This window comes from Tachysurus vachellii, chromosome 18, assembly GCF_030014155.1.
Source record: "Tachysurus vachellii isolate PV-2020 chromosome 18, HZAU_Pvac_v1, whole genome shotgun sequence".
Lineage (NCBI taxonomy): Eukaryota > Metazoa > Chordata > Actinopteri > Siluriformes > Bagridae > Tachysurus > Tachysurus vachellii.
Genome location: NC_083477.1, coordinates 10,886,473 through 10,900,953, shown reverse-complemented (window position 1 = coordinate 10,900,953; position 14,481 = coordinate 10,886,473). Strand labels below are relative to the sequence as shown.

Here is a 14,481-nt window from a genome sequence, read left to right as displayed (position 1 = left end):
GGATTACGAGGGGATTTCCGAATCTTATTTTTTAAGATATTGGACTATGGTTTTAATCAATCAATTGAAATTTATCCTGGTTAGGGTTGCAGTGAATCCTGAGCCTATTCTGAGTACACTGGGCGTGAGGAAGGAATACACCCTGGACGAAATGCCAGTATATTACAACCCACTATGCAGGCACATTCACATATTCATTTATACCTACAGGCAATTTAGAAAGTATATTTACTGCCATTTTTGGGTGTTGGAGGAAACCAGAGAACCTGCGAAGCGCCACTTACGATCAAATAAGTTGTCCAGGAGCTGTACCATTATGTTGCCCCCATTATTTTCATTTTTATTTCTTTATTTTTTCGCCTGTCCATCCATCCATTTGTCAGAGATTGTTGTTAGCTTGATATCTCAAGAATGAATGGTTTCATATTTGAATAATTGATTGTTTTATATGGCTTTATATTATCATTGCAACTTGCAGTTTAACTGATTCTTATTTCATTTTGTAATTGATGCACAGAGGATCAAAAATACAACATGGTCAAATGTCTGAATACTGAACAAAATAGTTTTTCTTCAGGTACTTGCCTCTTGTTAAAAATGTAATGGTATTTCAGTCATACAAATTAGTAAGACAAAGGACTGGACTGGGTGGAGGCATCCCCATCGATGTAAGGATTTTGGTCACGCACAGGACTTTATGCATGCTCACTCTGCTGGGATTTGAGCCATTGATATATTCACCAAATATATATTTACAACCAGTTTAATTCCAGTAAACTTGGAAATGTCTGGGTCTTACGATGTCGTTGCTGTTTCCACATGAAATGTATCTCAATTTGTTCCCCAGTTTTATGACACAGGATTTAGGGGTTTATCAGATTAATTGTTAGCAAGCCTTTCAGTCAAGTTTTTTTTTTTTACATCGGTTTGGAAGCCGCAACAGGAAAAAAGATTTTTGTGATATATGGCCTCCTAACTCCTTTGTTTTTAAACAAATCTGCTTAATGAGATTGTGAACAGAGTAAATGGGTTTACTCTAATGGGCCTCTTAATTAGTGATCAGCAGGATTAAAGGAGAACAAATCCTTGAAATCTAAACTCTTCAAAACATTTAGCACAAACAAAGAAAATAAATCCAAATAATGTGTCTGTAAACCTAGAATGATTAGTGAAGGCCATATTGCTAATGTTGTGTTTGGGATCAGCTTTCCTATTCACCACAAACCGCTTTCATTCTAAATGAGAGTCAATGAAACAGACACTAAATATCATTGACTAAATATCTGGAATTCTTTCCTGTCATTGTTCAATAACAGTTTTGACAGATGAAATTCAAACTGTGCCTTTGATGTATGCTGTCATTTTGACAAACATGTTTTTGGAGAGTTGGCATTAAATGGACTCTTTTCATCTTGCAATATACAACGCTGAAATGAAAATATTAAAAAAGTAGGTGATGACATGTATAAAAAATATTTCCTTTAAAATGTATGAATGTCCCTTTCTGGTTTTCTCAAGAATAAATTGTGTGCACATTTAAATTGCTGTAAATCAGATATCTACAGTGCACTCCATAAGTATTCAAGAACTTGCATGAAATTCTTTGTTCAACATCCTGCAGAGAATTATTATTAAATAATAGAACAAGTATAAGTCCAACAGCGACTTGACAAGGCCATCCAAAAAAAAGTCAGCGTTGGGTATAGGCATCAGTCTGAGTAGCAATCAAGAGGACAATGCTAATTCTGGAAAAGCTGGACACTTCGTATGGGAGAAGGACAACTGTAACACAGATACTCTGGTATGGATTATGGAAGAGCCCATTTGAAGCTTTAAAAAAATAAAGGGTTCTTTGAAAATTTGGCTCTGGTACTTTTTCGATTGCTAGGTTTGGGGGAAAATAATCCCAGAGTAATCCATGGTGGTGGTAGCATCATGCTGAGAACGTTGAACAAAAATGAGATCAGATCTTAGAGCATTTAAAGTGGCTTGCATAAATGGCTGTTGCTGTTGGACCATATTTGTTCCATTATGAAAGACCATCATTAGAATTTTAGATTAATCCCAATAGGTAATCCTATTCCTAGGTAAACAGCACATGTCAGATAAATATAGTGATATGAAACAGTAACATAAATTTACACAAAGAATACCATTAGGAGACTTACCAAGTCAAATAAATAAATAAAGGTCTAAACTTTGATATGAATAACATTTGCCTAGATTTAAATACAATAATCACAGTGTTCATTTAACACTGAATATGAAACTCACATTTAATAAACATAAGTCAAATAATAGTAGAGGCTTTGCTGGATGAATGAGAAGGATCATGGAGCATCAGATTACACACTGATCATTACAAAGTTGTAATTCTTTCTAAACAATGTCAGACTCAGCTGGAAGATTTAATTTTGAAAACTACGTAACTTCATCAACACAGTGATGGGATGAAGAAGCTTGGAGATGAGAACCTGTAGGAGATGATCTAGAAGGCAATACAGCATGGAGGGAAACAAAGAAACATAAGGCTTAGATTTATGTCTTTATTTCCCTATTTTTTTTTTACACATAGAATTTCAGCAAACATTTTTTTCAGGGACTTTAGCTTAAGCCAAAGACCAGCTGGATTCCTGAAGTAATAAGAAACAATTCCCAAAGCTAACGCCCTTGGTCTAAATTAAATGAAAATATGTATGAAGCAAAACCAACTGACAGAAAGGCCAAAAATCCTGGAACCGACAAATGCATTTAAAATTAATCTAAAATGCTGGCCTCAGTTAAAAATGCTTGGAAATGAGTGGATAACTAATATCTCAGTGACTGCCAATGTTATTAAACAGTCAGACTAACAGAGGATGCTGTTCAATTGTGAATGTAAAGGTTCATTCAACTGAGCCATGCAAACGTTGGCTGCACTGCACTGCCCTCACGTGGCCATTAATAACTTCTAAAGATCTATATAACTTCTGTATTTAAAGAAGAATTTGACTCTTTTTAACATAATATGATGCTGAAACTTAAATTACTAAACCCAAAATAATAGTCCCATTATACTGTCTGACGCATAGGCTATTTTACTTCCAGGGAAATTTATTCCAAGCAATTACTTAAGATGAGATGTTTAAAAGTTAAATTTTTTTTTTTTTTTTTTTTTTAAACCTTTAATAGATAATAGATGATACAGTAGATGATAACCCTCAACCACAGGCAAACGTGCTAACAAACACGCCAATAACGGCATGTTTTATTATCCTTGGAGACTTTAATAAAGCAAAACTAACACTTGAACTTCCAAAATACAGACAGCATATTAATTGTCCCACAAGGGAGAAAAACCTACTGGATCATTGCTACACAATTCTTAAGGACGCATAAAGATGCTCTGTACCCAGGGCAGCCTTGGGGAACTCCGATCACTGCTTGGTCCATCTTATTCCAACATACAGGCAAAAGCCTGTAGTCAAAACAGTGAAGAGGTGGACCAGTGAGGCAAAGCAGGAACTACAAAATTGTATTGACTGCACTAATTTGAGTATCTTTGAGGCTGGAACTGACAGCCTGGATGAACTGACTGACACTGTGACATCTTACATCAGTTTTTATGAAGACGTGTGTGTGCACACCAAAACCTTCTGCATATTAAGTAACAACAAGCCATGGTTCACAGCCAAACTGAAAAAACTCTGACATGCCAAGGAAGATGCCTACAGAGGGGAGGACAAAACTCTGTATAAGCAGGCCAGGAACCTACTGACAAAAGAGATCAGAATAGCCAAAAGAAGCCACTCTGCAAAGCTGAAAAGCAGGTTTTCAGCTAACAATCCTGCATCAGTGTGAAAAGGCCTGCAAGACATCACCTACTACAAGAGATCACCCCAACTTCAGTTTGGCTTTTAATACAATAATTCTGGAAATTCTCCACTCCAAACTCCTAAGGCTCACTATACCCCCTTCCATCTATCAGTGGACCACCAGGCAATCACCCTGACTAACAACTCACCATAATTATATTCCCTGCTTCATATCTATAAGTACTGCATTATCAGAACTGTCAGTCATCACATCATCCGTAAAGGTTACACACACTACTGCTGCTGTATAATGCATGGAAGCATAATATTGCACAACATTGTTATTTGCACTACCATGCACTGCTCACACTATGTACATAACTGATCAGTCTTTTATTGTGTATTCATATTTAATACTCATATTGTCTGTATTGTATCACATCGTCTGCATTTTCTTGTATAGTCTGTATTATCTTGTATTGTATAGTATAGTGTTATTTATGTCTATACTTTTGAGCGTCACAAACAGCTTGAACCAAATTTCTTTGTGTGTGTCAACATACTTGTCCAATAAACCTGATTCTGATTCTGATTAGGAGCTTTATTGATTATTGCTAACATGCATGAGTCTTTTATATATATATATAAAGGTAAAAATAAACTGTAGCTACCATTATCGCAGAAGACATGTTTTAAGGTAATACCAGAGGAAAGAGAGACAAAATGTAAATTGAAAAATAGAAAAGAATGTAATAAATGTAAAAGAAAAATACATATCACTGCATGTTTATATGAGTTGAATTACAGTGGCAGTAAAATGTGTATGAAGCAGGAGCTAGTTTTTATTTATTTACAAAATATATAAATTAGATAATCTTAGATATTTAATTTAATAATTTAGCTATTTTTTTTGTCCTGATGTTTAAAAGGTTAGTGTGAAGTGATACAGATTTTATATACTATGTATTTGTCTTTAGTTTGTTTTTTTAAATAATCACAGACAACAGCAGATTAGTAGATTATTTATTTTATTTCATATAATTTTCACATATTGATTTATTTAGGTCAAAACTGTGGTAGATCTGGAAGTTATTAAACACATGAGGCGTGATGAGAGAATACACCCAGATGGAGACGGTGCCACAACATCCAGGACATAATTATTTCATTTCTAAAACACTATAATTTCATCTTAAATTATCTCTAAATAACAACAAAACAACTGTTTTTCCCAGTGGATTTTGCTATAATCAGTTACCAGTGTGAAACTATAAGATGTGATTACAGTAATCTACAGTGTGTTTTCTTTAAAATAACCAAAGTAAGGTTACTGTAAGATTCAAATTATTGTTTTGCATTATTGTAAGTGCCAATTTACAGTACTTAAATGTGTAAAAATATAACACTTTCATTTCCATTCTATGTTTACTGATACATTATTTGACCAAAGGTTTGTGGACCCCTGACCATAACATTCATATGTGTTTTTGAACAGCACCCTGCAATGACCTCTTTCCACTCGATTTTGAAGTGTCGGCTGTGGGTATTTGTGCTTATTCAGCCACAAGATCTTTAGTGATGTTTGTTCAAGAACTCTGTGGTGCAGTCAGTGTTCCAGTTCATCCCAAAGGTGTTCAGTGGGGTTGAGATTCTGTCAAGCCATAGTTCTTCCACTCAAACAAATCATGTTATCATGGAGCTCGCTTTGTGCACAAGGGCACTGTCATGCAGCAGCAGGTATGACCCCTTTTTTCCAGTGAAATTGTAATTGTGGGATGTGGTATTGGACTACTGATCGAAAGGTCATAGGTTTGAATCCCAGGTCCACCAAGCTGCCACCTCTGGGCCCTTGAGCAAGCTCAATTAACCCTTAATTGCTCGGTTATGTAAATTCAAATAAAAATGTAAGTCACTCTGGATACACCTCCCTTCTGACAGGCGCTCTCATCTGCGTTGTCTTGTATAGTGTTATTTATGTCTGTACTTTTAGTTGTCACAATCAGCTAGAACAATATTCCTTGTGTGTGTCAACACACTCGTCCAATAAACCTGACTCTGATTCTGATGAGTAATGCTACAGCACACAAAGACATTCTTTATAAATGTGTGCCTCCACCTCTGTGGCAAAATATTGACGTGATGGTCAGATGTCCACAAGACCTTTTGGCCATTTAGGAACGTTCATATCAGTTGTGCGGTAAAACAGCCTTTCTGTGGACTTTAAACGTCATGTTGATGACACCCTCGATGCCGGCGTGAAGCTCGTCGTGCTCATGAACGGCTCCGACTCCTTTGGGCGTCCCGGTCAGTATGAGGTCTCCTTCCTCTAACGCCATCACCCTGCTGATGTAGCTGATGAGGAAGGGTACAGAGAAAATCATCTGCGCCGTGCTGCCCCTCTGCCGAGTCACGCTGTTCACTCTGAGCCACAACTCGACACCTGACGGATCCGGGATCAGCTCTTTGGGGATGAAGTCGCTCACAGGGCAGGACGTGTCGAAAGCTTTAGCAAGAGTCCAGGGCAGCCCTTTGGCTTTGCATTGGTCCTGAACATCACGCGCGGTCATGTCCAAGCACAGCGCGTAACCGGCGACATGGTCCATGGCGGAGGTCTGAGGGATGTCTCTGCCCGCTTTACCCACCACCACACCGAGCTCTACTTCATGGTGCAGATTGGTAGAGTAGTGAGGCACAAGGATCGGAGATCCCTCCTTCACATACGCGCTCGGTGGCTTCAGGAACAGCACGGGTTCCGTGGGCAGCTCGTTCTTCAGTTCTTTGGCGTGTTCTGCGTAATTGCGCCCCACGCAGATTATCTTTCGTCCCCACTCCCAGAAACGACACACGTTTCTCGTGCTCATTTTCAACTCCTCTGAACCTGGAAGAAACGCGTGACAAAGGTTTATTAATGACCTTCAATCCACACTGTCACGATCAGCAAAAAACATGAGTTTATTAAAAAAAAAATCACTTGAAGCAAAACCAGATTACGAAAAACATTATTAAATTGTTTTCAGTATCATTTCCAAAACATTTATTTTGAATTAAGGCTGCTGATTTACCCTAAAAACCGTCGCTCTATGGTTGAATCTCAACTCCCTGCGTACTCCCTAAACTTGTCCACTTCACACACTATGAAGTAAAGTCAGTCAAGTGCACTTCATCTCAAACATACAGCTCTTTGAGTATACGGCGCACAGAGACGAAGAACACGCCCCCGCATCCGATTGGTTAAATAGAGTTTAAAGGTTAAACGTGGGCGGGGCTGTACTTCAAACCCACATGTTTACTTCCTCGGTGTGGTGTCGTAATCGCGATATTACCATGTTATTTAAGTCTCTGCTACTTGGTGCCTGCGGTCTTAGCGCACTTGGAGCTGCTGCGTATAAATTTGGTATGTCATCCCAAGCAACCTGCTTAAAATATGTTTTTCCGCACGCAAATAAGACTTAAAGAGGTCAGGATTATTTCATCAGACAAAGTTAGCCTGTGTTTAGGGATCAGATGGGCTGTCAAGACAAGGCAGAGAACTGCACACTACCTTACTACATAGTGCACTGCGTCTGTCTGTCAAACCATTTTACACTCACAATTTAGGACGTGTGGTTTAGTTAGTGCGCATTTCTGGACACAGTGACAGCATTTCCTGTGCGTTTTTATATAATCCGTTTATAGAATACTATTTATTACTTCATGTGTGTATGTGTGTGTGTATAGATTATATATATATATATATATATATATATATATATATATATATATATATATATATATTAGATGGATGGATGGATAGATGGATATAGATATAGATTTATAGATACAGGTTGTATTTGCTTTCCACATATATCTTAACCTGTAGCATTCACCAGCCTTTGTAGTAAACTGAGACTAGTTCTGTTCTATTATTCATGGCCGTCAGCATCAACTGAGCCATGGGCTGGTTTGTTTGTTTGTTTGTTTGTTTGATTTATTTATTTATTTTTTATATGGGACATGTACAGTAAATGGTCAAAAGTGTGTATGTATGTACAGATATACGTGTATATACACACATTTTAATACTAATTGTAACAATCTATAATGTAAACCAAGCCATCATCCGTGTTGTGTTATTGTGGGATTCTGTTTTCCTTCAAGCAATTCATTGTGTAATAATTAAAACATTAGCATATTATTTGAATGAACTACAAATATGTAGCTTCATATTTATTCATTGACTCTCTGGTGCTGTTTGTGTGATCGGGTCACATACAGAACCAGCTAACTGCTTTAACTGTTAAAATGTAGATTCAGTCAATAAACAGCACTTTGACTAGTTTTTATCAAGCATTCTGGTCAAACCTATACAGTTAAATTAACCAGTCAACTAGAACTACGACTAGGTGTAAAGATATAACTAAATAATAACAATTCACTTTTAAGGTTAATATCGACTAGGTTTTATATAAAATATCTCTTAGTCCTGGCTGTAGTTTACAGGCCTCATTTTAAGAATGACAGATTTAGAGTTCAGATTAATTGGGTTCATATTTTGAGCACTATGTTGATCTACTTTTGAGCGTAGGATGTCCCAGACTGACTCTTTGTCCCACAAATATCTAACCAGCTAGCAGATCATGAATGTAAACATGTTACAAGTTGACCTGATAAGGCCTAGATTCTTTTTAGCTTGCTGGTGCACATTTTGAGGCTCAGTAAAGTGGTGTGAAAACACATGTGCACGTGTCAGATCAAACTTAATATAATTCTGACGGAAAAATATACATTAACGTTATGTTAGACTGATATTTGTATAAATAAATACAAATCTATAAATTAACTATATGAAAACGCACACAGGAAATGCTGTCACTGTGTGACATGGCAGAGTTCTAAGATGAAAACTGCTGCTGAGCAAAAAGAACATAAAGGCTTGTCTCAGTTTTGCCAGAAAACAACATTGATAATCCCTAAGACTTTTTGGAAAATACTCTGTGGAATGACGAGACAAATGTTGAACTTTTTAGAAGGTGTGTCCTCATTACATCTGGCATAAAAGTAACACTGCGTTTCAGAAAAAACATCATACCAACAGTAAAATATGGTGGTGGTAGTGTGATGGTCTGGGGCTGTTTTGCTGCTTCAGGACCTGCATAAATGGAAGCACGAATTCTGCTGTCTACCAAAAAATTCTGAAGGACAATGTGCGGCCATCTGTTCGTGACCTCAAGCTGAAGCGACCTTGGGTTCTGCAGCAGGACAAACCAATCAAATCCACCTCTGAATGACTGAAAAAAAACAAAATGAAGATTTTGGAGTGGCCTAGTCTAAGTCCTGACTCAAATCCTATTGAGATGCTGTGGCATGGCCTTAAAAAGGCAGTTCATGCTCAAAAACCCTCCAATTAGGCTAAATTACACAATTCTGCAAAGATGAGTGGACCAAAAATTCCTCTACAGCGCTGTAACAGACTCATTACAAGTTATCGCAAACGCTTGATTGCAGTTCTTGCTGCTAAGGGTGGCCCAAGCAGTTATTAGATTGAGGGGCAAGCACTTTTTCACACAGGGCCGTGTAGGTTTGGATTTTGTTTTCCCTTAATAATAAAAACCTTCATAAAAACTGAATCAGAATCAGAATTTAATTAGAATCAGGTTTGTTGGACAAGTGTGTTGACACACACAAGGAATTTGGTTCCAGCTGTTTGTGACTTTAAAAATAGCACTATACTATACAAGACAATACAGTCCGAATACTGGAGGTAACACATCCCATTCTCACCTGTTGTTTCCTGTCTGTCAGGAAGCTGGTGATCTTCTGACAGATGACAGGGGGTATAGTGAATTGTGAGCATGTTGTGTTTACTTGTGTTATCTTTGACTAATATTTAAATTTGTTTAATGATCTGAAACATTAAAATATGACAAACGTGCAAAAAATAAAAAATCATGTAGGTGGCAAACACTTTTTTTCACACCACTGTATCTGTGGCAGTGTCTGAAACTTTTAAAATTACTTTGATGCAAAAATCAAAAAAATTGATGTTTTCTCTGTCGTCCCCCCCACCCCCCGAAGCCCCTACTCAGATCTCGGGAGCATTCATTCATTCCGTGGTTAGGAAATCAGCTCTTGTGTCTCAATCCAACATGAAGGTAGAGCTGCTGCCTGCGCTTACTGATAACTACATGTACCTCCTCATTGACGAGGAAACAAAAGAGGCAGCCATTGTAGACCCCGTCGAACCCTCGAAGGTAAGAAGTGTTTAACTGCTGGAGAGGTGTGTCATGCTTCCCAATAGAATAACTGATCTTCATTCTGGTTAGGTTGTTGAAGCTGTTAAAAAGCACGGCGTGAGGCTCAAATCTATTCTAACCACACATCATCACTGGTAAGAGTGCCTTCAAATCCTTCATTCATTCTCTTGTCATGTCTGTTTATTGAGTGTGTTTTGGGGTGTTATGATGACAGGGACCATGCTGGTGGAAATGAGAAAATGGTGAAGTTGGTCCCTGGGCTTACTGTGTATGGAGGTGATGACAGGATAGGAGCCTTGACCAAAAAAGTAACACACTACAACACTTTCAAAGTAAGTCTTTATGCCAGTTATGGAAATTATTATTATTTTTTCTACACTTTAGTAAATTCCTCCCTCGGAATATAGACCTACTATCAATGGCTATGTACTAAATAAGTGGCAAGAGGAATGGAATACATGGTCGAATAACAAACTGTTTGAAATACACCCTGAAATTACTAACAGGTTTCGAATTCCTATGAAATCAAGACTCGATCAGGTGATCTTAACCAGATGTAGAATTGGGCATACAAGACTGACACATGAATACTTGCTGAAAGGAGAAGACCACATTCAGTGCATGTACTGCAGCATTCCCCTTACTGTCAAGCATATTTTATTGGACTGTCCTGCGCATAATAACCATAGAAGGTTATTTTATGAGGCCAATTCATTTAAAGAGCTATTTTACAAGGTTTCATCAGAAAAGGTTTTAGAGTTTCTGTCATATATTAATGTAAAAAAATTCATTTAAGTTGTCTATATTTGTCTATATTTATTTCTTTGTGATTTTAGGTTATTTTAATTCTTATTAACCGTTCTTGAGATGAAGATAGCCTCAGTGGCTGACATGGCAGTAAATTATAGCATCGAACTAATCGACACTTTTTAGTTTATTCACACTTATGTACTGAAAAGGTTAAGATAGAAAGAGAGAATACAGCAATATATTGAAGCCTAGTGGTTGATACCATTATTAAAGCTAAATGTGATAATGTGGATTTAGCACTTTAAGATTTTAATCATAAATATAGAAAGCATTAGAACAGGTTCCCAAACTACGGTTTGTGACTCCACGGCGGCTCATTTGCAAATGGGGTTTTGAGAGAATTAGAGAATTTTGAGAGGATTAGCATTATCCCTCACTGGAAATGATATAAAGAAAGAGAGAGCAAAACATATATATATAAAACAAACAATAATGTACAATATTTTTCACCAGAAACATTAACGTAGTTTTTGAAGTTAAGTTTAGATAAAACCTTGCTAGCTGTGGGTTTTATTGAAATGGACTTAAGCTTAATTTATTCATATTGTAATCAGATACTCAGTGTCAAAAATATCTGTAATACTCCAGTTCTATATGTGATCTTCTCCCTTTTCACCTTTGAGGGTAACCAGCTTTTAAACCTGCATATATGGTATAGTAGAACATGTCAGAAATTCACCAAGTGTACAATGTCACCAGCCACCTATACAGTGAATTTATTTACTGTCCACTTTATTGGAAACATCTGTACAAGTGCACTTTATGCTGTTATTTAATCAGCCAATCATGTGGCAGCAGCACAGTGCAAAAGATATCATGAAGATACAGATCAAGAGCTTCATGTTATGTTCACATCAAACATCAAAATTGTGAAAGTGTGCTCTCTGTGATAGAATGATAGAATTTTGCATTGTGCTGCCACATGACTGGCTGAGTGACATAAGTCTGAGTGACATAACTACATAAATGCAGTTGTATCATAAATGTTGAGAACAGAACAGAGCAGTTTGGATCAGATGAATGTTTGTTTGCTGTGTATTCAGGTGGGCTCACTGAATGTAAAGTGTTTGTTTACACCGTGCCATACCAGTGGACACATCTGCTACTTTGTGACTTCAGAAAATAGCTCTGAACCCCCAGCTGTGTTTACAGGTATGATACAGCTGCAGGTATGACATGATCAGATTTACAGATGTAATATTCACACCACAGATTACAATAACATAATTATAAAGAAAAGCAAAATACAGCGCTGTCGAATTTCTGAATCTGATTGTTCAGAACCTGTTGATCAATTTTCTATGAGAGAATATTAATCCACAGGGCACAGAGTAGTGCCATCTGCCAGGCAAATTCCAGGTTTATACTATCTATTATCAGACTCTTTCTATCAGGTTATCCTTTCTATAGTAACAGCTTATAGCGTGCTGCACGATCTTATCCTAAAACCAAAAACTGAGTTCAAGCTTCTGCACTTCCAGTTTCATCATCCTAACGTCACTTTTTTTTTTTTTTTTTATAAATGCCTGAAATAAGACCTGTGGTTAACATAAGCTCAAGATAATTACATTTTAATTCTACAACATAAAATACGTTATTAGTTCCCAAAACTGATTTTTTTAAAAGCTATATTAAGATGTCTTTAAAAAGATGCTCGCTAAATGGGACTGTAGAGTTTTTATCAGGAAATCTCTTCTACTACATTCAAATTTCTATTCATTCAAGAGTAAATTAGGAAACTTTTTTTTTTAAATAAAGATTGAAAGAGTTGTCATGTGACTGCAGTGTAGTACTGTACATTTATAGCCTTACTTCAGCTTTTTTACTTCTGGCGATTTTATTTGAGCTTAATATTTTATTACACTCCTTTACAATTGTGAAGATTATCATAATGAACAAAGCATGAGAATTGAGATTATTTATTTGCAATCCGGAAAAATCCGATAGCTTTTTGTTGAGGAAATCAGACAAGAATCACGTCCAGGTCGGCCTACAAAAATATACTGTAGCATCCCTTCAACACTCTATTAACAAGTGGTTTAAGGGACTTAAGTGTAATAGTAAAAACATAACAAAGAAAAACTTGGTAGGGCAAAAGTTTTTGTGAGGAGACCTTTAACATTTATGGAAGGAGTCTTCAGTGTCAGTGCTTAGAAACAGTCAGAGGTAAAGCTGTAATGTTAAGCTTTCTGATATGAGAGTCTTCAGGTGATTTCTCTGAAATCATTCAAAGATGATTCAAAGATTCATTCCTTGTTATGTAATATACTGGTTGAAGAATGGTTATGTAATTGCTTGATATTTTCTGGTTTTGTATAGGGGACACCCTGTTTGTGGCAGGCTGTGGAAAGTTTTTTGAGGGTACAGCTGACGAAATGTACAAAGCTCTGGTAGACATTCTGGGGCGACTTCCCCCTGAGACGGTAACTCTTTCATGACACGTTTAAACAGTTTCCAAGTCTCGGTGTCAAGTCATGCTGTCTGATTTACATATACTGCTCACAACTTGACCTAATTATTTTATCAAATATCCATTCATATTAGAAAACTCTTTGTAAGCAGTATTGTCTCATGCTCTGTTTTTTCTCCAGCGTGTGTACTGTGGCCATGAATACACAATCAACAATTTAAAATTTGCACACCATGTTGAACCAAATAACGAGGCCATCAGAAGAAAACTGGCATGGGCTAAGGTACTCATGTTATTTCACTCCGATTACACTTGTGTTATTAAGCAGTGTTGATTTTATACGGTCGAACTAACCTCTGACATTGATAATTAGGAGAAATACGATAACGGAGAGCCAACCATTCCCTCCACAATTGAGGACGAGTTCACGTTCAACCCCTTCATGAGAGTCAGGTATAAAATCTGTCCCCATCACTTAAAGGTGCAGTTTAGAAAGGTGTTTTAAGACTAGAGAAATCATGATATGATATTAAAGATAGAACAGTTATGTACTAAATTGCACTGCACTTTGTTTCAGGATTCTTGTTATATTCCTTTCTGACCTAGAAATGAACTGAATTTTTTTCATGTTAGTCTATATGTTGCCTCAGGAAACTGTCCGTTTGATTTGTCTTAACTATAATTTTCTTATGTTCTAGAGAGAAATCAGTACAGATGCACGCCGGGACAAGTGACCCCATAGACACGATGAAGAGCATCCGGAAAGAGAAGGATGGCTTCAAAGTGCCAAAGGACTGAGCTTGTGTGCAGGAAATTGTCTATTACAATGCGTCTTAGTACACTTCATATGCTTACTAAATCAAACTGGGCAATACACAGCAAAAAGCACATTCGCATTAATGCACCATTTAAAAGCTCCTGTAGGGGTAAAAATGTATTTAAATTTTGTATGTTTCTCTGGTCAGCTTTTTGTTCAAAATGACATCACATGCCGGGGATGTCCTAAAACTGAGCTATTTAGCTGATGGCTCATATGCTGCATATCATATATAATATATATAGAGTTGTTGTTGTCGTTGTTGTTTTTTTTTTTTTTTTTATCATTTTATTAATTGTATCAGACCTTGGAAAAACATGATGCTTTGCACGTCTGTGGCACCTAAAATTTCATTTGGATGAATCTTTGTGTGAACTTAATTTCAGCGTGCGGCGTGTCTGGTTTCTAAGCTAAAGG

At 37.0% G+C, this 14,481-nt stretch overlaps 2 protein-coding genes across 3 annotated transcripts; one reads left to right on the top strand and one right to left on the bottom strand.

Annotated features, from left to right (window-relative positions):
* Positions 1 to 4,800: 4,800 nt before the first annotated feature.
* Positions 4,801 to 6,979, bottom strand: fahd1 (fumarylacetoacetate hydrolase domain containing 1). The gene is made up of 2 exons (XM_060892355.1): positions 6,857 to 6,979; positions 4,801 to 6,672 (listed from the first exon to the last, which is right to left on the bottom strand). Exon 2 carries the CDS (start codon positions 6,653 to 6,655, stop codon positions 5,981 to 5,983), a length of 675 nt encoding a protein of 224 aa, XP_060748338.1. The 5' UTR covers positions 6,656 to 6,672; positions 6,857 to 6,979; the 3' UTR covers positions 4,801 to 5,980.
* Positions 6,980 to 7,036: 57 nt separating this feature from the next.
* On the top strand, positions 7,037 to 14,091 carry LOC132861016 (hydroxyacylglutathione hydrolase, mitochondrial). Of its 2 annotated transcripts, none has more exons than XM_060892354.1 (9): positions 7,037 to 7,188; positions 9,849 to 10,024; positions 10,097 to 10,161; positions 10,242 to 10,359; positions 11,881 to 11,989; positions 13,157 to 13,260; positions 13,429 to 13,530; positions 13,621 to 13,700; positions 13,946 to 14,091. In XM_060892354.1, exons 1-9 carry the CDS (start codon positions 7,077 to 7,079, stop codon positions 14,043 to 14,045), a joined length of 966 nt encoding a protein of 321 aa, XP_060748337.1. In that variant the 5' UTR covers positions 7,037 to 7,076; the 3' UTR covers positions 14,046 to 14,091. The 2 variants fall into 2 exon arrangements, with proteins under 2 accessions (XP_060748337.1, XP_060748336.1); XM_060892353.1 differs by lacking the exon at positions 7,037 to 7,188 and adding an exon at positions 8,782 to 8,803.
* The last annotated feature ends 390 nt before the right edge of the window (positions 14,092 to 14,481 follow it).

Excerpts from the sequence above, each read along its gene's own strand:
- fahd1 (XM_060892355.1), bottom strand. The coding sequence starts at position 6,655 with ATGAGCACGAGAAACGTGTGTCGTTTCTGGGAGTGGGGACGAAAGATA.
- LOC132861016 (XM_060892354.1), top strand. The coding sequence starts at position 7,077 with ATGTTTACTTCCTCGGTGTGGTGTCGTAATCGCGATATTACCATGTTA. Across the intron at positions 7,189-9,848 it reads AGCTGCTGCGTATAAATTTG|CCCCTACTCAGATCTCGGGA; the intron begins GTATGTCATCCC and ends CACCCCCCGAAG. Across the intron at positions 10,360-11,880 it reads CACACTACAACACTTTCAAA|GTGGGCTCACTGAATGTAAA; the intron begins GTAAGTCTTTAT and ends CTGTGTATTCAG.